General features: G+C 49.4%; 1 protein-coding gene across 1 annotated transcript in view; it reads left to right on the top strand.

Annotated features, from left to right (window-relative positions):
* Positions 1-21,603, top strand: part of Ankrd6 (ankyrin repeat domain 6) — a 135,628-nt gene that overhangs the window by 102,747 nt on the left and 11,278 nt on the right. The window contains exons 4-12 of the mRNA XM_050145503.1: positions 5,233-5,331; positions 6,753-6,851; positions 11,487-11,585; positions 12,874-12,972; positions 14,289-14,387; positions 15,287-15,364; positions 19,265-19,369; positions 20,423-20,554; positions 20,882-21,067. Of these exons, the coding sequence (XP_050001460.1) occupies positions 5,233-5,331; positions 6,753-6,851; positions 11,487-11,585; positions 12,874-12,972; positions 14,289-14,387; positions 15,287-15,364; positions 19,265-19,369; positions 20,423-20,554; positions 20,882-21,067 (996 nt within the window). The remainder of the gene's footprint in view (positions 1-5,232; positions 5,332-6,752; positions 6,852-11,486; positions 11,586-12,873; positions 12,973-14,288; positions 14,388-15,286; positions 15,365-19,264; positions 19,370-20,422; positions 20,555-20,881; positions 21,068-21,603) is intronic.

Here is a 21,603-nt window from a genome sequence, read left to right as displayed (position 1 = left end):
CCATAAAAACGTATGAAATCACTTTATTAGCATTAAAGAAGAGGGGAACTTAACTACGGGAGAGTCGCGTTAGCAGTTCCCTATCTGGGAGATGGGTAGAAACAGAATGTTGACGTTATGAAGATTCAATTCTAACTTCATATTCTACAGATACTGTTGTTTCTGGCATGGGAATATCTGAGAATTAGAGGAAGAATGACCTCCAGTGGCCTGGAGTGGGATTATTATGAGTTTCAACCTGCAGCTCCTGGAGCAGTATCTGTCTTGCTTCCCGCTAATCCTATCAACGCTCAGTGGAGCTCAAATGCCATCTCTGATTGGTCAATGAGTAATCACATGACTTCTACCCCAGAAATAGTCCAGGACCCTGTGACCGCAGTAAAAAGCGTGAAGGAAGACAAAAATAAGAGAAAGCAGAGAAGAAAGGCTAGGAAGGACCCTAGAAGATCTGAAAGAGAAGAGGTCAGCACCCTGCTTCGCCTGCCTACCTGGTGTAGGGCTTGCTTACAGCATGTTTGCTTGCAGCCCTGGGGTCGTCCTCTTAAAGTGGGTGTGTCCCGCCCGTGTGTGACTGGGACTTCTTCCACGACCTTGGCTTTGGAACACCCAATGCTTTTCACTACATAGGAGATGGAAATATGAGTATTTCAGACAAAGATTTAGACCTTAAGTCCCAACACTCTTGAGTGAGAAACACTGATGGCTCAGGACTACCAAGTGCTGGCAGTCCACATTGTTTGCAGACAAGTCAGCGTGTCAGATCAGAATGTCAACTGCAGTGTTGCTGCTGCGGCTAGTGTCTTCCTTTGCTTCCTCTCAGTTACCCATTCAACAGACGCCTTCATGCTGCACGCTTAAACTTGCACAGTAAGGCAGCCCCCACCTCACAGAGACACCGGCTCCTTTTGGAGACCAGTGCTGATGTTACCCAGCTTCCAAAGCTGGAAGCGGTTTGCTGTGAAGGAAAGGCGCCTCAACAGTTTGAATTAGCCAGCTATCCTAGGCGAGGCTTATCAATATAACAAGAGAATTACACGGCCTAACTCCTGGCACGTAGTTAGGGGTCAGTAAATACAGAGTGAATATTGAGAAAATGTGTTGAGAGAGCTAGGTTTTCTTCTGTATTTTCTTTCAGTTTCAGAATCTTCTGGTCGATTCAGGTCATAGTCAAGCAGGGTTATGTCAGAATTTGCTGCGTGGGTCCGCTAATAGGTCAAGCATATCATTTGCATTATGTTTTAAAGAGGACATGTGGCTAGTAATATATTTGTAATATAATAATAATACATACTATGATAGTATAGTTTTAATTTTGTAGGAGCCAAAAATTGATTCTCAAGTAACTGAGTGTGCTTCAACCAAGGGTCTGGATTTAACTGTGCTGTGTGTTCTGGAGAGAAAGTCGTTCCACGGATGGCTGGAGGCAGCTCTTTGTCCCTGCGTTTTGTCTTTCTCAGAAACTCTCACGCCCATCTCGGTCACTTAAGATGGCTGACTTATAAGAGTTGGAGGACGCGTCCTCTGGAATGGATCTAGCCACAGTTTGTCCTGCCATGGAGAGCAGGGCCAAGTGCCACAGCACAGTAGTAATAGATACGAGAAGCAAGGAGCCAAGCTCCCAGGGGGAAGAATAAAGCCGGAAGGGGACTTGCCTGCAGACAGGGCTACAACTGAACGGGCCAGCCAAGCTTGGGGTAGCTTGGCTTCTCGCTGCAGCGGAACACAAGTGTCAGATCTCCTTGAATCTTGACAATCCACTTGAAAATCGCCAAGAGCCGATCCAGGAGTTAGGTGCAGCTGCTTGTATCAAGTTGGAGTCTTGTAAAGAAGAGTTGTCTCAGAGGAAGCAAATATATTCTAAGGCTGATCTAAGACAATGCTAATCAAAGCTCCACGCTATCCCAAAACTGCATCAGCTCTTGATTTTATGAGCAGCTGGTAGAACAGGTGAAATGTTTGGCCTGAACCAAGCCCTTCCTGTGATCATTTGACAAGACTTATCTGCTTAGGGCATGGTGCTTGTACTTCGTGCAGAATACAGAATGCAAGTCTCTTCTAAAAAGGTTGCTCCAAATGACCCAAGGAATGGCCGGCAGAATGCCTGTCGTTTGTGGGATGGTTAAAGGGCCTCTCCTATTGGGAGCCTCACTCAGGACTGCACTCATGGTTCTTGTTGAGAGCAATATTTCTCATAATCATTTCGGGAAAACCCATGACTGATCTGATAGGGAAATAAGGTTTCCTAGAAACGCTAATGGAATTGTTTGGAGCTGAGACTCGGGCACGATCCCGTCTGACTTGTTTGGGCATTGAGCGCTGGTCCACCTGGAAAGACCTTCTCAGATGCCTGGCTCAGCCCATCTCTGCGGTCACTTACCGGGAGGGTGGACGGGAAGAAAAACAGTCCAGACCTAGCTTGTGATGTGGTCAAGGACAAGCTCAAGGAGAGAGTTATTGACAGCCATACAAGTCACACTGCAGTCATGGGAGTGGGGCTGGACGTCCTCACTCCAGCTCTGTGCAAGTCTCTTAGATCATCAAGTCAACTGTGGGAAAAGCTTGCTGAATGGGAAGCCTTTTCCTGTTGTCTTTTTATGGTTTAAGCTTGTGATTGGTGGTAGTTTTGTCTGATAGATGAAGTTATATGTGTTAAATATAAAAAATGTTGTCAAGTATTTTGACCAATTCTGAGTCTGTGTGGTCACCAATGGCCATCACCAGCACTATTCTATAGGCAAAAACAGCATTATTAGAAGGCAATTTGAGAGACATATCATGTCTATGCAAACAACAGATACAGTTTTCCCACTGAGGGTCTATGACCTCCCTAGCTGCAGGTTCCTGACAGTTTATGCTACAGGCTAGGAATACCTTCCTGTGGAAAATCTAGTCAGCAAGCAAGTGGTTACCTCCCCACCCCCCTTAGTTAGTTTTCCATTGTTTCAGTAACACACCACAACCAAGGCCACTCACAAAGAAAGCGTTTACTTGGGCTTATGGTTTCAGAGGGTTAGAGGCCACGATGGGATGGTGGCAGGAACAGCTGAGAGCTCACATCTTGATCCTCACTGGAACACACCAGGAATAGTTCAAGTGTTCTGAAACCTTCAAAGCCACCCCCAATGATACACCTCATCTGATAAGGTCACTCGACTATTCCCAGACAGTTCCACCAACTGAGGACCAAGTCTGCCAATATATGAACCTATGGGGAGGCATCTCATTTAAACCACTGCACCCCCCCCACATCACACCTGCCACTGTCACCCGTGGGCTCATCTTGCCTTGCTGGGTGGTGTTCTTACATGCCAGGTCTAGGCTGTTGCCTTGCTGGGTGGTTTTCTTACATGCTGGGTCTAGGCTGAGTAGGGTTATTAATGACAACTCTCCACTAACAACTCGAAAGTATTTCAAAAGAAAGGAAGAAACTAAAAATTACTTTCTGTGATTTAAAATTTTTCTAAAAAGTATGTTATGTGCATGAGTATTTTGCCTACATGCAAATATAAGCTCTCCTTGCATGCCTGGTGCCCATGGAGGACAGAAGGGGACATCAGATCCTCTGGAACTGGAGGTACGGATGGTTGTGAGCCACCGTGTGAGTGCTGGGAACTGAACCTGGGTTCTTGAGCCATCTCTCCTCTGTGAATTTTAAAGAGAGAGGTTATTTTGTTTTGTTTTGGAAATAGCTTAGACAGGCTTTAACCTCATGATCCACCTCTGAGTCTTGGGATTACAGGGGTGTGCCAGTGTACCCAACCACATGTGTGTTTTGGTGTGGGTTTTCTACTGTGAAAACACACGCGTGTGTGCACACGCACTCGCAGTAACATGGAACACATCCTCTGAGCCATCTTTCAATCTAGTTCCTGAGTTAACCCCTGCACACCAGTCACTGCAGTCTGTTTCCAGAACTTTCCTCTCGGATTGCATGTCCTTCATGTGTCTCTTTGACGCGAATCCCAGTGAGGTCGGTGTGTTTCATCCAGACCACCCCAGTTAGTGGTGCACCCTCCTGAAGTTGCTCTTTGTATCTGTCCTCCACGGTCTCCCCTGCCTCTCTTGTTCTGGGGTCCAGGGGAGTTCTGAAATATGTCCCTTGCCCCTCTGTGTCTGGCTGGAAATTTTGCTAATGGAAATCTTACCAGCTGAATCATAGAATCCGGTTTATTCTTTATTTTTATGTGCATTGGTGTGAAGGTGTCAGATCCCCTGCAACTGGATCTTCAGACGGTTGTGAGCTGCCATGTGGGTGCTGGGAATTAAACCCGGGTCCTCTTAACCACTGAGCCATCTCTCCAGCCCCCTGGGCCTACCTTTTCCTGTGAGGGTCCTGAGGCTCAGCGAGCTGATGGATCTGTACCAGAGCCGTACATAAACCCATCCTCCTGACCCCCTGGCCCTCCGCTCATCATTTCCACCTGAAAACAATCACATTGTCCACCCATCTCCCCTTTCATGCCTAGCTCTCAGGCTTGATTTGATTTCATTCCTGAACTGTGCTCCTAGAAGGCAGAGCTCAGAGCCTTCCCGTGAGTGCTCCCCCCTTCTCACCTCTGGAGTGTTTATGCAGCCTCTGCCACAGTTAGGGGAAGAATCAAGTTCTCTTTTGGTGCCTGAAGGAGAAACGTGTCCATCGCAGGAATCAGGTTGCCGAGAAGGGGTTAGAATGCAGCATAAATCATCAAGAGGCCTCTCAGAAGTATGCGGCAAGAGGCCGCAGTCCCGGAGGCCTCCCCCACCCCCTCATCGCTCTCGGCTAGTGCAAATCAGTGAACAAATTACACACCTGTCATCAAAGCATGAGGTCCCGAAACTGCCACAGCTGGAGAGTGATTCCTCTGTAATCCGGGCCTGAGGACCTAGTGGGGCATGGGATTGCAGGAGTTGCTGGTCGAAGTGTATGATGTCCACAGCCTGGCTCCCAGGCACGACTCTGTTAGGTCGTTGGAAGGAGCCTGGCTCTCCTTGGCAGGTAGATCTGAGGCCAGCCGTCATCCTTGCTATTGACAGACGATCCCTTCCGGTTTATGAACCGAACTGCTCTGCCCACGTGCATTCTCTACTAATGGGACCCCAAAGCTTGCCTTGCCTGTGGTGACCAAGCTCTTCTGCAAATAACCAGTCTCCTCCTTGAGGGGACAGGAGACAGCCTGGTGTCTGGCTTAAGGAAGGAGCCATATGGTGGCCGATAAAGAAACCTGTTATTCTTCAATCTGTGTTACTTTGCAGGGGGACCAGACAGCCTTGCACCGGGCCGCTGTGGTGGGAAACGTTGAGATCATCACAACGCTTATCCGTGAGGGATGTGCCCTGGACAGACAGGACAAGGTGAGGGGGGTGGTAAGGAGTGCAGGACCCTGGGGAGCTGGGAGCCAGCTTGTTTCACCACTGTGTGCTCACGATGTTGTCCTTCTCCCATCATGCAATGAGAGAGGTCAACCTAGGTTTCTCTGAAAGATCAGGGTTCCAGAAGTCGTGTTTGTTTACACGCCCTTCCCTCTGTTGTGAGGCTCTGTGCTGACAACTTAGTCCAGGTCAGTGTAGAAGTCAGGACCTATGAAGGTCCACGGAAGGTGGGGGAAAGGCCCCTCAGAAGCTCTGTTTCTTAGATGCACAAGCAAGTTAAATGTTTTAGTTCTGAAGAAAGCGAGTCAACCGAAGAATTTCTTTATTCCAAGAATCCCAGCACGTATGCCAGTGTTTTTAAATTGTCAAATCTTAAAATGTGCGATTTCTGTATTTAAGTGCAGTACAGACTCTGCATCCTCCCCCCCTTACACACACACACACACACACACACACACACACACAGAGCTTTTCTTTACAGTACCGTGTGTGTGCAGACAGTAAAGGTGGTACCAGGTTCCTCCGCACATCCAGCGGGGCCTTGTGGCCCCTGCCCTGCCCAGCCTTGTCTCTGGAACCCTGGCTCGCCTCTCGTGGGTGCCAGGTGCATTGGGTTTAGCTCTTTAGGGCCCATCTCTAGATGGACGTAACTGGAGAATGTGGTCCTGCCCGAGCAGGCCCACGTGTGAGTTCCTACCTGCCTGTCTTTCAGCCCCTCTATCAGAAGCAAGTGGGAGCCAACTTATTAGTTTGTATTTAAAAGCCATGTATCTAGAAATCTTGCTTTGCTTTTTACAATCACTGTTTCTTCGATTTTTGGTCATTTAGAATCCTGGGGGTTTTATGCTAACTAGAGACCACTGAATTTTGTTTGTTTTGTTTTGTTTTTCCGAGACAGGGTGTCTCTGCATAGTGCTGGCTGTCCTGGAACCCACTCTGTTGACCAGGCTGACCTTGAACTCACAGAGATCCATCTGCCTCTGCTTCCCAAGTGCTGGGATTAAAAGTATGTGCCCAGCAAAACTATTAAATTTTGGTAAAGAGATAGGTATGGTGTTACATGCCTTTAATCTTTTTTTTTAATTTTTAGTTTTTGGAGATAGGATTTCTCTGTCCTTGACTGTCCTGGAACTTGCTCTGTAAAATAGACTGGTCTTGAACTCACAGAGATCAGCCTGTCTCTGCTTCCGGAGTGCTGGGATTGAAGGCATGTGCCCCAGCACCCACTTACTTTATTTTATTTTATTTTATTTTATTTTGGTTTTTAGCACTCAAATCTTTTTATGTGCTCTGTGGTTCTGATGGGTCCTATTGAGGAAGACCCTGTAGCCATTGTAATACATTGTTTTAGCAAGAAGAGCCAGACTATGGGTAATGTGCTATCTTCCGACGTGTTTACTCAGGATGGAAACACAGCCCTCCATGAAGCCGCCTGGCATGGGTTCAGCCAATCAGCCAAGCTGCTTGTTAAAGCGGGAGCCAACGTGCTTGCCAGGAACAAGGTGAGGCCCAGCAGCTGACCTCCTCCTTCACAGGTGAGGAGGGTTGTGGAAGTCTTTGTCCCAGGTTGTCTCCTGCCCATGAGAAGCGCTGGGCAGAGCTCACTGGGGCATGGAGAATCCCGCAGGGCAGGTTCACCTAGGAGGCTCACTGCAGAGGTAGGAGGGCTGTGCTCCAGGCAGGCTAAGCATGCCACAGTGCTGCTGAAACCCCCGCTGGTGTGAGAGATTCCCCCCCCCCCCGCCACTGCTGGGAACCTGTCCTCATCATTTGACTTCTGTTACAAAGAATAGCAATAGAGAGTTGGCATGAAAAATGTCAGCAGAGAACCAAAATGCTGGCAGTCAGTAGAGGCAGGTAGGGTAAGTGGGCTGGGGAACTGGAATTGGAGCAGCTGCTTTGGGGAAGCAAGCTGTACCGCAAACGTGGTTCTGTAGGATAGCACGTCAGCTCAGGGGTAGAACACTTAGCTCTGGTTCACAAGGTCCCCAGGTCAATCCCTGGCATGAGCTAAAGGGAAAAGAAGTTACCTATTTGTAGAGTGGCTACCATCCCAGGTTTTGGTTGGTAAAGCAGCAAAGTGTGATAGGAAAGCTTTGTCCTTAAGTATATCTGTGATAGCAATAAGTAAAGCGATAGAAAATGCAGGAGAGGAACCTAACATTATTCACTTAGAGCAAACACAATATAGTTTAAGTCACAGTTTCGATGATAACGTTAGGAGCCATGAAGGAGCATGACAGAGGAGTACATGATCGCACACATATGCTTCCGTGCTAATGTCAGTTTACCCTTTGTAAAAACAGAGCCTGGAAAGATAGCACCAACATATTAACAGTGGCTGTCTACTTGAATTTAGACTTACTCATTTTTGGTGTCGTTTTTGCTTTGGTCCCTGTCTCAAGCTTTCTAAACTGAACTGATGATCTCTTCAACCACTAGGAGAAGAGACATGTGTTATGTTAAAAGCAAAAGAGGCACTGTCAGTACTCTGAGAATATCCGCAGTAGTGTTGAGAAGGGGTTGCCTTTTCTTTCCTTGGATGGCTAGGATGGGATGGCCAGGATGGATCTGTGGCCAGTGCGTAAGGAGCCTGGGGATTTCCCGCAATGCACTTGCTTGGCTGATGGCCTCACATAGAGAAGTGGAGGAGTACTGAATCTGCCTGGGGAGGAACAGGACCATGCTTAGCATTAGACAGATATGCACGTGCACTAGCAACACACACACACACACACACACATGAGTATGGCACAGTAGAACCAGAAACCAATTGTCCGTAGCCCGAGATCCTGCACACACACCATCACACAAGGTCTTCAATAACAAGTTAGGCACAAGATCGAATACTAACTAGCCAATCAGAAATAGTCTCCATCAAATCTGACTTCTCTGGGCCTCACCTGCTATGGTGCCTTAAATGAGAACTGGAGAAACTCTGCTGAGCTCAGCAAGGGAGGTAGGAATACGGGGTCCCAGAGAACCTGCTACAGCTGCTTTGAAATCCCTTGGCCCTCACTACTCTTTCCAGCCCTTTCTGGAGTATGGTGAAGCAGGAAGCTCTAGCGCTCACATAGGCAGAGGCGGATCCATTGCTCTACCTCCTCCTGTCGTGTGTGTCTCCTCTCTGATGTCTTCTCTGTCTCACACCCTCCTTGCTCTTTCCCTGCTCATCGTGATTGTCCCTGGACTGTTCCAGAAGCCTCACAGTGGAGTAACCAGCTTGAGCTTGGTGCCTTCCCACCCTGCCAGAGCCCTCTCAGTGACCAGTCTGCTCTGGTGTCTCCCTGGCACATGCCCGCTACACTTCACAGTGTCTCAAGAGGCGTCCTGGTGCCTCCATTTTAGGTGCAGCTCTTCCTTGCCTCTGCCTACAGCCATCTAACCCGGGCCTTCCCTGACCCCGCTGGGCTGTTCTGCAGCTCTCCTTGGGCAGCTTTGTGGTCACATTGCTTATGCTTCCTTCATGGACTGACGCCTGCGGGATCCTGCAGGCTGCATAACCAGCAACACTTCCCTCATGTCCTCTCAGGTGGGGTGTTCCATTCTTCAAGATAGTGCATAGTCTGCTTGGCTTTTTATACCAACTGAGAAATAGGTTGTCTTGGTTGTGAAGAGGTTAAGTTTGAGCTGGGAGCTCGTAGAGTCCTTGGTTTAGACACACGTGTTGTTTGTGACACCTTCAGGGCCATAAAGCACCCCAGGTCTGTCTGCTGCAGCATGTTGTCTCCTTTCCAGGTAGGGCTCCCGGAGGACTATGGAAAGCCACGGTTCTTTCTTAGGATAAAGTGGAGAAAGCTGCAGAAATACCCATAGGGTCATTCATGGCATCCCAACGAGGGATGTTTCCATTCTTCAGACAGCTTCAGAGGGGTCATCTTGAAAGTGCTTCTTATTTAGCAAAAACAGCAGCATCATGTTGGAGAGTCAGGACCCGTCATTTTGGGTGCTGATCATGCATCTGCTGGAGGCTACATTTTTAATGGCAGGCTTGGAGGTGGGGTTGACATAAAGTCTACTTTTTAGGAATGAATCGCGTCCTGTGCGTTCAGACAGGCGTATGTGGTTGTGTAATTGCCAGCACCAACACAGAATGTTCCGTCACTTCCAGAAACTTCTTTTGTACCCTTCGGTGGCAGTCTGCTAGTTGACCCCTCCAAGCCTCTAACAACCTCTACCCTGTGTTGCCTTTTCAAAAATAAGCCGTGTTTCCATAAATGGTTGAGATCCCAACATGTTGTTAACACATGTTAGTCCTTTCTATTGCTGAGTGGGACTGTACTATGTGGATGTATGTTATCCATCCATACCTATACAGTGCTCTCTCTCTTTCTCTCTCTCTCTCTCTCTCTCTCTCTCTCTCTCTCTCTCAATTCATTTTATGTGTATGAGTGCATGTATATATGTACACACATGCATGCCTGGTACCTGCAGAGGCCAGAAGAGGGCATCAGATCCCCTGGAATTGACTAGAGTTACCAATGGTTGTGAGCTGTCTGTGGGTGCTGGGAATTGAACCTGGGTCCTCTGGAAGGGCAGCAAGTGCTCTTAGTTTCTGAGCCATCTCTCCAAGACAATGTTTACTTTTCTTGAGCCAAGCAATTTCCCACAGAATTGATATTTCCCGGTCGCAAAGGACCCTTTAGTGTGCTGGATTTCTAGGGCCATTGGGTTTCTTTTATTTCACTCATTTTTTCAGCACGTATTGACCACCACCGTAAAGTCAGCAGCTCAGAGATCAAGTCTTTAGCCACAAGTAGATGCCTTGCTGTGGAGAGCTAAGTCCATGGTTCTCAGCCTGGAAATTAAAACCTCAATAAACAAATAAATAAAAAATAAAGGTCACCTCTAAGCCAGGCTTGATTCTCAGAGAGATTCTCAGAATGCAAGACATTGACTGCTAGGTCGGGCTTTGCCCGTCAGGCTGAGGAAATTCGAGTCCAGAACAGGGCCACAGTCCTGCACCCAGGAGCTTCCGGCATGCGGCAAGGGTGACAGGGAGGGTTGAGGCAGCCGACCTCACCAGGCCGCTGGCTCACCATCCTCCGCATCCTGAGGGATAATGCCTGGCACGGCTGATTAAGCCACGGTTTTGAAGAGTAAGTGATGATAAGGTTTTATTTGTTTGTTCGTTATCTACTTCCAATGTTGCAGTGTTCTTTTTCAAAAAGAATGTAACACCTGGAGGGAAGGGGAGGGGAGGGGAGGAAAGGCTCGAGGCTCTGGGCTGGGGCCACCGCACCTCTTCAGGTCACCAGGACAAAGCCTTGAGCCAGCATTTGGTCAATGGGTGCTCAGACTCACCTGCTTTTCCCACTAAGAAATGAAAAAATACTTTTCTTGGGGTTTTCTGCAGCTGTTAGGACCTATTCCCCTAGAATCAAAGAGTTCTGTTCACACTATGCCATTTGCAAAATTATTGTGGACCTTTTTCTGAGGTGGTATAGGAAGCTGCAGTATCGCCTCTTAGACCAAGATTCTTTCATAGTTCAAGTGTTTATCTATTTTTTTCGAGACAGGGTTTCTCTGTAGCTTTTGGTTCCTGTCCTGGAATTAGCTCTTGTAGACCAGGCTGGCCTCGAACTCACAGAGATCTGCCTGCCTCTGCCTCCCGAGTGCTGGGATTAAAGGCGTGCGCCACCACCGCCCGGCTCAAGTGTTTATCTTTAAAAAACACTGAAGAACAGACATCTCAATACAGGCCTACAAGACAAAGTTAGCCACCATCCCACCCCGCTTCCTGGAAGTGTCCGAGCCCAGCCACTGCCCATGCTGCCCAGGGCCTGAGGAAGGGGACTCAAGATCCATTTCTGGTCAAGAAGTCAACATAAGCCATAAGCATGTGACGTGCTTTTCTGAATGAGGGGCAGAGACAGGACTCAGAGCCAAAGTTTAGGGACAGAGCTGACTCTACAGCCTGTTTGGACTCTACCTTCATGGTTCTTCCATCTGAAACACCAGCTGAGGTCTGTCACGATGCAGAACTGTGACAATGGCTGGCTTCTCCTGGAGGAAGAATCTCTGTGTGCATGGCAGGTCTGTGCTGCTAATGCGTCCCCCCCTTCTCTCCTTCTCTCTCGAAGGCAGGGAGCCCGATATGCTACTAACTTGCCCCCCTTCTTTCTCCTCTCTCCCAGGCAGGGAACACGGCTCTGCACCTGGCCTGCCAGAACAGCCGCTCCCAGAGCACACGCGTCCTCCTGCTGGGCGGCTCCCGGGCTGACCTCAAAAATAACGTGAGTGAATGCACCAGCTTCTGTGTTGTGTTGCCTTGGAAACGAACCCCCAAAGCAGAGTCAGTGTTGATATCTAGAAACTAAAGCGGCAGAGTGTTTGGGGCCTAATCTCCAAATTAATTTTTTGCTGATTTTCTCAGGGTTCATTTAAGGGAAAATGCTGCTTTCTCCACTTGTGCCTTGAGTTTACTCTCTCTCTCTCTCTCTCTCTCTCTCTCTCTCTCTCTCTCTCTCTCTCTTTATTTTTTTTTTTTTATTTTTGCCACATGTCACAGACTCTGATAGCTGGTCCATCAGTGATTTTCAACCTGTGGGTCATGACCCCCTTAGCAAACCTCTCCCTCCAAATATATTTATACTACACTTCATAACAGTAGCAAAATTATACTTATGAAATAGCAACAAAATAATTTAATGGCTGGCCGGGGTCACCATAACATGAGGAACTGTATTAAAGGATCAAAGCATTGAGAAGGTTGAGGACCACTGATTTACGTGTTTTAAGAACATCTACCCACGTAGAGCACTGTAGAGCTACTGTCTGAGACGGTACCAGGCAGGGCTGTCCTGGGACCCTCTTCTGGGGCAGCTGTTGACCACTGCAGTGTTCTTCCCACGAGCAGGCAGGGCAGTGGCTGTAGAAGGATGTGTCACTCAAAGGGCTTGAGAGCATCCTACTTCCTGTGTTTTCTGAGGAGTCTGTGGCGTAAGCTTTTCTCAGAAATACTAATATCTCCCTGCTTGGGGAAGACTTATATAATATAGTTCTAGAATTCCCTATGCTAAGTGGCTGCGATCTAGACAGACAGGAAACCCCAGCAGGAGCCCGTCAAGCGTCCTGACGATCTGTCTCTGTGTTGTCACAGGCAGTGGAGTCTGGCTTTGCCCACTAAGAAAGCTTCTGAGAGTCTTCTGATTCCTCAGCTCCCTAGGCTGCATTGCTCCAGAGAGGATGTTAGCATCCTTCCTGCTGGGTCTCATTCCAAAGCAACATCGTTGTCTTAACTTGATTTATTCCAGACACTGTGCTGTAGGGGAGGCCGGGGTCCATGGAGCCTATCACCCACATTAGCTTCTCCAAAGTGCTCTTGGGGAGCAGGTGTCTAGTTTTATATACACAAAAGCAAAGCCAAGCAAAGGTTCTTGGGGTTGGAGCAGCTATGTTAAAGGGGCGGCTTGTCGTTCAGACTAACGCTTCCTACAGCATGGGCAGTTGTCTGACAGCTCTTAAGTGCTGACCTTTCTTGTTGTTAGGTTTCTGTGCTGAGACTTTGGTTTCCACCCACAGGCAGGAGACACCTGTTTGCACGTGGCCGCGCGGTACAATCACTTGTCCATCGTTAAACTCCTTCTCAGTGCTTTCTGCTCGGTTCATGAGAAGAACCAGGTCAGTGCACGTAACCCTCTTCACAGTGACCTGTGAATGATCTTGGGAGACCTTGCCACGCTTTTGCTTATACTGTGATTTCATCGAGAACTCCTACAAAACGGAGCGTGCTAGAGGAGAGGAGCAAGGGATATAGGTGTCTCGTGAATTCTGCTCTTTCATTTCCCGCTCTGCTACTTCTGGGTGAACTGCTGGGTCTCCTGCTTCGTTTGCCTTAGTGAGGGACTGGGTGCTTAAACCTGGGATTAAAATTAGATTGTGGGACAGATTAAACATGCCCTACAACAGTGACTTCAACCTGCCTATGAGAGCCATCAGGGACATGAAGATGCCACCCAAAGAGCCAAAATCTCTGTGGTTTAAGTTCAGTGGCATACTTTTGTAAATCTCCCTCCTGAAGGTGTGCCAGGTTGAGAATCATTAACTCATCAAAAGCCTCTTCCCAGTAGCTTCCAGGTCAGAGGCTACCCACCCACCAGTCTCAGCAGTGTGTGAGAGCAGGGAACACACCTCCCATCTCAAGCCCACCCTCAGAAATCCCCGCACCAAACCCATGCTGTACCCAAGTGAAGTCAAGTCTAGGAGTGTGATTCGGGCTTTGATACTTCTTCAGGCGGGGAGTCACTTCCCCAACACACAGGACTAGTGATGGGGGTGAAATCTACCCAAAGATGGCTGAATTTCACGCTGCTGTGGCGGGGAGGGATGAGTCTCATGTCTGTGTTTGTCTGTCACTCCCTATGGAAATGACAGCCCGCCTTTGGGAGCTGGCTTCGTTTCAGGACCGATCATCCGGGAACAGTTTGTATAAAGAGAATATGAAAACTTAGAGGCTGGAAGGGAAAGTGGAGAAAGCAGTCAGCCTTAACCAAATCAGGCCTTTGTGTCCCCACCTAAGCCTGCAGATGAACTGTCCCGGCTCCCTGGTCCAGGCTGAAGGCCAGGCACAAGCTTTCTCTCAGCTTCTCCTCAGGCCCAACTCAGAAGCCAGGCACTAACGCCCTGGGCTAATACACGGGGTCCAGACCTCTGGGTGAGATGGTCTCAGCTCCTCAACCTTCCTCCTAGGAGCTTGGAAGTCCTCCGTTCTCAGCAACCCAACTGGTCCTCTTCACCCCTACATTCGTGACCCTGGTCTGTAGCTTCTGGACTGCATGTTATGAACTGTTCAGCTTTGTCCCCTCAAGGCTTTCGCAGTGAGCTTCACATTTGCAGGGCAAATTCTGCTTGGCTTTAGAGAGTGTCCTAGGCAGAGATGCACAGCTAGCCTGGGACCAATAGGCGTATTTAGCAAACTCTCTTCTGGTTGCTTGCAGGCTGGAGACACAGCCCTCCATGTGGCTGCTGCCCTAAATCACAAGAAGGTGGTTAAAATCCTGCTGGAAGCTGGCGCTGATACGACCATTGTGAACAATGTAAGTTGAATGGCAGCCCTGCGCCTCCCCCACCACCACCACCAGGATTCAGTGAGCTTCACCCTCTTGGGTCCTCATCTGGATTGGGCCAGCTCTGAGCAGCCCCAGGAATTAACTCTTAGACCCTGGGCTGGCGTGAACACAGCCTGGCAAGAAGAGAGTTCTGAAGGGTTCTCAACAAGCCGGCATGCGGGCCTCAAGATGGCCTCCTGGCCAGCTGTAAACCCATCTCGGGATTCTGCTTCTTTCTCTTGAGGGCTCTGCCCTCCCTCCCTCCCTCCCTCCCTCCCTCCCTCCCTCCCTCCCTCCCTCCCCCCCTCTTTATCCCTTCTGTCCGCTCTTCCTTCCTTTTCTCAGTATGCTTGATAGTTTCTATAAGTCCCATAGCAGGTACCCTTCTTCTTCCAAGAGGTCTGGGGCACTAAAGCTGACTTTTTTAGCTCTGTGTCTAGTTCACCCCGCCCCCACCACACCCCCTTCCTCCATTATATCTCTGAGCCTGCCTGGTGCCATAGTTACCTTGTCCCTGGTGACCAGGACACACACACTGTCCTTCCCTTTGGAATCCCACTGACATCCTTTCCTGACGTTTAATCTTACAGACTACATCACGTCTGTAGCTCGGTGCTGAGACCTCTCCTATCGGGGACTTCGTGCCTAGAGGTGGATTTCCTGATCCTTTGTGTTGCTCAACAGGAATGCCCACCTTGGTCTTCCTCGTGTTACATCCCTATTTTTCCCACCATCTGAGGCTAAGAGGTTTTAATGAGCCTTGCCGATGGGCTCCGCTGAGGGACTGAGGCTCAGGAGGAGTGACCTTCGGCCTGAGTGTGATGCATAGTGGAACTGCCCACTGCTGGGGTCCCTTTGTCACCTGCCTTCCCTGTGTCTTTCCTCAGGCAGGCCAGACCCCGCTGGAGACTGCCCGCCACCACAATAATCCTGAAGTTGCTCTGTTGCTCACCAAGGCTCCCCAGGTAGGACTTAAAGCATCTTACTGACCCTGTGGGGCTACACAGTTGCCAGGATTCCTGCTGTGGTCTGTTGAAGCCAGGTGAAAATAAATAAGAATTGCTGGTTAAGAGGAGAGGCGGTGCAGAGTATAGACATCTGTGTGGTGCCAAGTCCAGCTCTTTATCCAGTGTGCCATTCTCTTGCTGAGGTGTGAGCTTGCTATCACTAAGTTCTGGGGCCCTACTCTGTCCATTCTGCTTCATGCCAGAGCTAAGACAGGACACTGTTCTGTGGTGTTTGCCATTGCTCATTCTAGTGGAAGCAATCAATTCCTTAGTGTTGGGAAAGCAGGCTATTCCAGAGCAAGGCTGGGAACGGTGATTTGTCCGTCTTATCAAGGCTCAGAGACTTGGAAAGAATCTTCTGAGAACCATGCTGCCAGTACCTGGGGCCCAGCGTGTCACATGGCCCTCTAAGAACCTTGCTGCTAGTACCATGGCCCAGTATGTCACATGGCCTTCAGAGTCCCATGCCACTAAGTACCCAGGCCCAGCGTGTCACGTGACCCTCGTTTCACTTAGTTTTAAAGACATGCTCATATGGCTGGCAGTAGTTTCTACATTGCTGATAATTCTTCTCTTCTGTAAGAGGGACCAGCCTTGTGCACAGGGAGCGGGTGCTGCTCAGTGGTATCTGATGTGGGCATCGGGTGTGAAAAGCTGCTAGAAGCTTACTGCCCACTGTAGGGAGCCTGTGAAGTCCTGAGTGAATGTGTGCTGCTGACGTGAGAGTGGCCATGCCAAGGACCCCGAAGCCTCAGACCCATGGGAGCCGCAGGGTCTTCCCCTGGTGATATTGGGGATGGCAAAACCAATGAGCCCTCAAGGCTGAGAATGGAGGGCTCGAAAGCCTTCTGGTCTATGAGTGAATGTTGAAAGTGTGTGCAAAAACTGTTCACCATGACTTTTCCCCCATAGATGCTTACAATCCGAAGACTGGTCCCATAGAGACTGCCCACACTCAGATTAGCTAAACCTTCCTGTTCAGTTGTATACCATAAACCCAGCCCCCTTGTATATAATTGTTGAAATAAGAGCGGCAGGGCTGCGTCCCCGGCACCCGGCCGCCCGCCTGGCTAGTTTATGCCCAGAAATAATTACACGGAAACTGTATTCTTTCAAACACTGCCTGGCCCGGCTAGTTCCAGCTTCTTATTGGCTAGCTCTTACATATTGTTCTAACCCATTTCTAATATTATATGTAGCCCACGAGCTGGCTTACCAGGGAGGATCTTAACCTGTGTCTGTCTGGAGCGGGAGAATCATGGCGACTCCTCAACTCAGCTCCTTTCTCCCAGAATTCTGTTCTGTTTTCTCCACCCACCTAAGGGTTGGCCTATCAAATGCAAATGGGCCTAGGCAGTTTCTTTATTAATAAGAAATCACTCCCACATCATATAATGATCCCATATCCCTGTTCATCTGTATATAATAAACACGCTGAACTTCTAGGGTTCTGCAGCCACCATCAGAGGGAGCACAGCCAAGCTGATCTCAGCTTTGCTGTGTCTGTGTGTCCACGTGGTGTGGGAGGGCCTTCTGTCTATGTGTTGCTTTTATTGGTGAATGAGTAAAGAAGCTGCTTTTGGCATTTTATATATAATATAAAATATATTATTATATATTTTATATATAAATATATATATAAAATATAGCCAGGCTGGAAAGGATATAGAAAGAGAGTAGGCAGAGTCAGAAGCCAGAGACAGATGCACCGAAACTTTGCCAGTAGGCCACAACCTCGTGGTGATGCACAGACTAGTGGAGATGGGTTTGTTTAGGATGTAAGGGCTAGCTAAAAATATGCTTAAGCTATTGGCCAAACAGTATTGCAAATAGTATAATTTCTGAGTGATTATTTCATGGCCTGGGCAGCTGGGGACGAACAAGCAGCCTCTACCTACATCCATGTGTCTGTGTGCCGTGTGTTCTTCGTTCCCCAGGACCCCGTTCATGCAGGGATGTGGTACCCCACCTCACTCCAGCTTTGTGAAACAGAAAAATGCTGGTTTGTCACAGTCAGGAAGTAGAGAGCGTCATAGAAGTGTCCAGAGGCAGCAGTTCCGTCTGCCGTTTCAGCATTCAGCAGTTTGATCCCCACACAGCCCTGTTTATTCCCAGTCATACACACAGGCCAGCAGGTCTTGTGGGTTGCAGAATTCACCAGGCACATAGAGTGCTGTGTGTTCAGTCCACCTGTCGGTTGTCTGCCAGAGCTGGAGGATCTTCACCTTCTCTAGTACCCTGAACTGGTCTCCGTTGCATTCCTGTTTGAGAGATGGTTTGGGAATGAGAGCACTGGCTCAATTCCCAGCTCCCACGGTACAACCATCTGCAGCTCCAGTTCCAAGGGTCCAGTGCCCTCTTCTGGCTTCTATGGGAACTGCATGCATGTGATGCTCATTTGTAATAAAATACATTCTTTGCATATTGTAGTTTCACACACAACCCGCTTCGTCTGTCAAGAAAAATCTGTTTGTTGAAGCCCTTAGTTAAGTTTGGCTTTTGGTGGCCACAGAAGCACTAAGAAGAGGCCGTCCCCAAGGCCTCTGGACCAGTGTTCACAGAGTCCTGTGATCTGGAGAACACTGCCGATGTTCTGTTTGACCCCGCTACTCTGAGACAGGCTGCGAGCCGTACAGTTCTCTGCAGCTATTGGCATGGTCAGTGGAGGGTCGCTTGCTGCTGCTGCTTGGGTCAGGTGACCTTGTGTCTCTTGTCGTCGTCTGTGATGGCTGTATTCGCAAATGTGAAAAATTTCAGGCTTGGGGTCAGCTGGGCCTTGATGTAAGATTCCACACCAGGGAGCAATCACCACTCTCTGAGACTCACCGACAAGTCTGAACTCTCTGGGGCAATGGCTCTGAGACTTTTTAGTATCCATTTATTTATTTATTTATTTATTTATTTATTTTTATTGTTTTGTTTTTCAAAACAGGGTTTCTCTGTCTAGCTTTGGAGGCTGTCCTGCAACTCACTCTGAAGACCAGGCTGGCCTCAAACTCACAGAGATCCCCCTGCCTCTGCCCCCTAGGTGCTGGAATTAAAGGAGTGTCCCACCACCACCTGACGACTTTTATGTTCTTAGACACTGTGCGCCAGAGGCTGAAGGATCTTGGTGCCTCAGATCTGGGCTTGCTGGCTAAACACACTCTGCCAGCTAAACATCTTAGTGGCTAAGGACAGGCAGTGACAGCAAGTCCAGCCATCTCCTGTTCCCGGCTGATCCCGGCAGCTCCCCGTGTGATGAGAAGGAGCCCCTAGTAGCCAAAATCATGTGCTAAAACTCCTTGTCTGGTTGATGCTGGGTCCCCAGCATCTATTGTCCTGTGCCTTTGTTGGCTCCTTCTGCTTTATTGCCTTGTTAGGGGCAGGTACCAGTCCTCCCTGGGGAGCCACAGTTAGTCCCATGGCCTCCAGATATACCTCAGTGATGCCAGACTTAAACTGACGGGGTTTTTTCATACACTCTGATCAAGGAAACTAGAGGGTGGAAAATGACACTGCCTGGAGCAGGGCTGTCGTCACATGACCTGCCATTGCTTTCCTAGTTGTATGTAAGTGACATTCTCTGTTACTCTGCCATGCACACCTATCTGGCCACACCAGCCCAGCACATAAATGCTTTTATTATCATCATAGAAGCCTCCTGTGATCAGACACAATATACTTCCCATTTCTGGGTCCCTTTTGTGCTCAACAGAAGACTAAAGGGGCATAGGCAGTCCAGAGTTTTCCGTGACCACTAGTGTTTCCCACCACGCTGTGGGTTCTGCTAGGTCTGTGTGCCACGCCCAGGGCACTCTGACACGTGTTGGTGCTGTGCCCCCTTCGCCCCTACAACGGTGGTGTTTTCTCTTTTAGATTTTGCGCTTTAGTCGTGGGCGAAGCCTGAGGAAAAGGAGAGAGAGGCTCAAGGAAGAGAGGAGGGCCCAGTCTGTGCCCCGAGATGAGGTGGCACAGAGCAAGGTATGAGGGACCCTCCCACAGACCTCAGGTACCGCTGCTGCCCTCCTTGACCTGTCCTTTCCACTGGGTTCAGGCTGCTGCCCCTTCCCCCTGTCCCTGTAGTTCCAGATCCTGTATCTTTGTGTGTGTGTGTGTGTGTGTGTGTGTGTGTGTGTGTGTGTGTGTGTGTGTTTGTGAGAGAGAGAGAGAGAGAGAGAGAGAGAGAGAGAGAGAGCGAGCAGCCTTATCTTCCCTGTGTGCCCTGTGTGCCTGTGGCCGTTATGGTGGGCACAGCAGTACTGTACCCTGAATTGTGCAGAGCTTCAGTTCTGCAGCTGTGGTGCCCCTGCTGGACCTGTTGGCACAGGAGCTCTGGGTCAGGGTAGCCAGGTCTGTTTGAACAAGTTTTCTAGGTGATTCTGAGACCCACTAGGCTGCTTCTTCAGCTTCTAAAGGGAGAATGGAGTAAGGCAACTCTCCTGGCTTCTGTGTGGCATGGGGCACGGGGCAAACCAGGGTTGCATAATAGATAGAATACAAGCTTGCTGAACTTGGAGATTTACCCTTCAGTGGGTGCCGTTGTGCAGTGAGATATTTGATATCCTTTGTAAGTTCTTTTTGGGGGAAAGAGGTCTCACTGTGTAGTCCTGGCTGATCTGGATGGAGCTTGCTAGCTAAACTGACCTTGAACTCCCAGAGATCTGATCCACCTGCCTCTGTTGAGATTAAAGACATGTGTGAGGTACCTGGGTCTTTGAGAGTTCCTGGCAGGGACTATGTTACAGAGACCTTTTTGGACACATAAGATGTTATTACTAAGCTGGGCATGGTGCCACACACCTTTGATCTAAGCACCACAGTAAGCACCCAAGAGCATACTTCATTTCATCCCGATAAAAGCCCAGCCAGCCAGAAGCTGTTGCTGAGCCTGCCCACCAGGCAGAAACGCCTCTGTCACTGGCTGATGTCCCTGTGGGTCCGTGATTGGGTGGGATCTTGTAAGCAGAAGTTTACCCTGCTGGGGTCAGAGGCCAAAGGCTCAAGTGGAACAATCTGGGGGCTTCTCTTTTGTAGGGAAGTGTCTCAGCAGGAGACACCCCCAGCAGTGAGCAAGCTGTCCCCCAAAAAGAGGAAGCTAAAAGAGATTGCCCACCTGCTTCCCAGGAGCCCAGAAAGGAGGAAAGGAGGAGAAAGTCAAGGCCAGAGGTCAGGAGCAAGCAAGGGCGTGGGGGGGAGAGTGTGGATGGGGGGCATTAGGGGTTGGCTTGGAGGAGGGTCTGAGGTTACCTCCCCAGCTGGGACACCGTGTCTCCGGCTGGCTGTTTGGGAATGAGTACAAAGATGAAACCCACTGGCTTGAGACGCCGGAGAGGGCGCTCACATGTTTCTGGGTGGGTGTGCTGCTCTGAGCTCAGAAGCAAGGTGGGGTTTTTTATATTTTATTTCTGAGACAGGGCTATACTATGTGACGTAGCATGGGAGATGGGAAACGGGCGTTGCAGGGACTTAGGGGTGTCTTCTTTCTTTCCACAGGTGTCAGCACTATCTGACCCCACCCCAGCAGCTGACCAACAGCCTGGACACCAAAGGAACCCGCACAGTCATCACCACCCCAAAAAGAAGAGCAGACATCGATGCTGGTCCCCACCTCCACCCCATGGATTCAGGGCGTACCAGCTCTACACACTGTACCGGGGCGAGGATGGAAAAGTCATGCAGGTATCACCAGTTCTGACGGGCTAGCGGCCTGCAAACGCCAAGGGCAGGAGAAGCCCGTGCCTGGAGGTCAATGGCCACCCAGGGCTTGACTTTCAGACTTGGGTCACAAGGGCCCCCCCCATCGGAAGAGTGCAGCTTTACCGTGCCATGTAGCCCCCCAGAAAAAGTCCCTGTCCATAGCATCTGTACCATCCTGAGGGGACTTCTGTCTTGAGGCCCCAGAGTAGGCGTTCTGTCCTGAACCCCAGAGGATCAAGCCTCTTTAAGTTAGTTACAGTGTCTCACCCTCTGAATCTCAGTCCCTTTGGACTCAAAGCTCAACCAATGGGACGTTACGACATTCCAAAGCTATCTTGGGGATAAGTCTGTGCTCTTAGTCCTCTCAGCCTTCTGCCTCCTGCTGGTATCCTACTTGGTACAGTGGTTGCCCAAGATGATTTTTGAATAAAGAAGGGCTAATTTACTAATATCTCTCTCTCTCTCTCTCTCTCTCTCTCTCTCTCTCTCTCTCTCTCTCTCTCTCTCTCTCTCTCTCT

The sequence above is a fragment of the Alexandromys fortis genome, unplaced genomic scaffold (genome assembly GCF_014885135.2).
Source record: "Alexandromys fortis isolate MF-2015 unplaced genomic scaffold, M_Fortis_MF-2015_v1.1 scaffold_2_26212498_36691700, whole genome shotgun sequence".
Classification (NCBI taxonomy): domain Eukaryota; kingdom Metazoa; phylum Chordata; class Mammalia; order Rodentia; family Cricetidae; genus Alexandromys; species Alexandromys fortis.
This window is presented reverse-complemented; position numbering and strand designations above follow the sequence as displayed.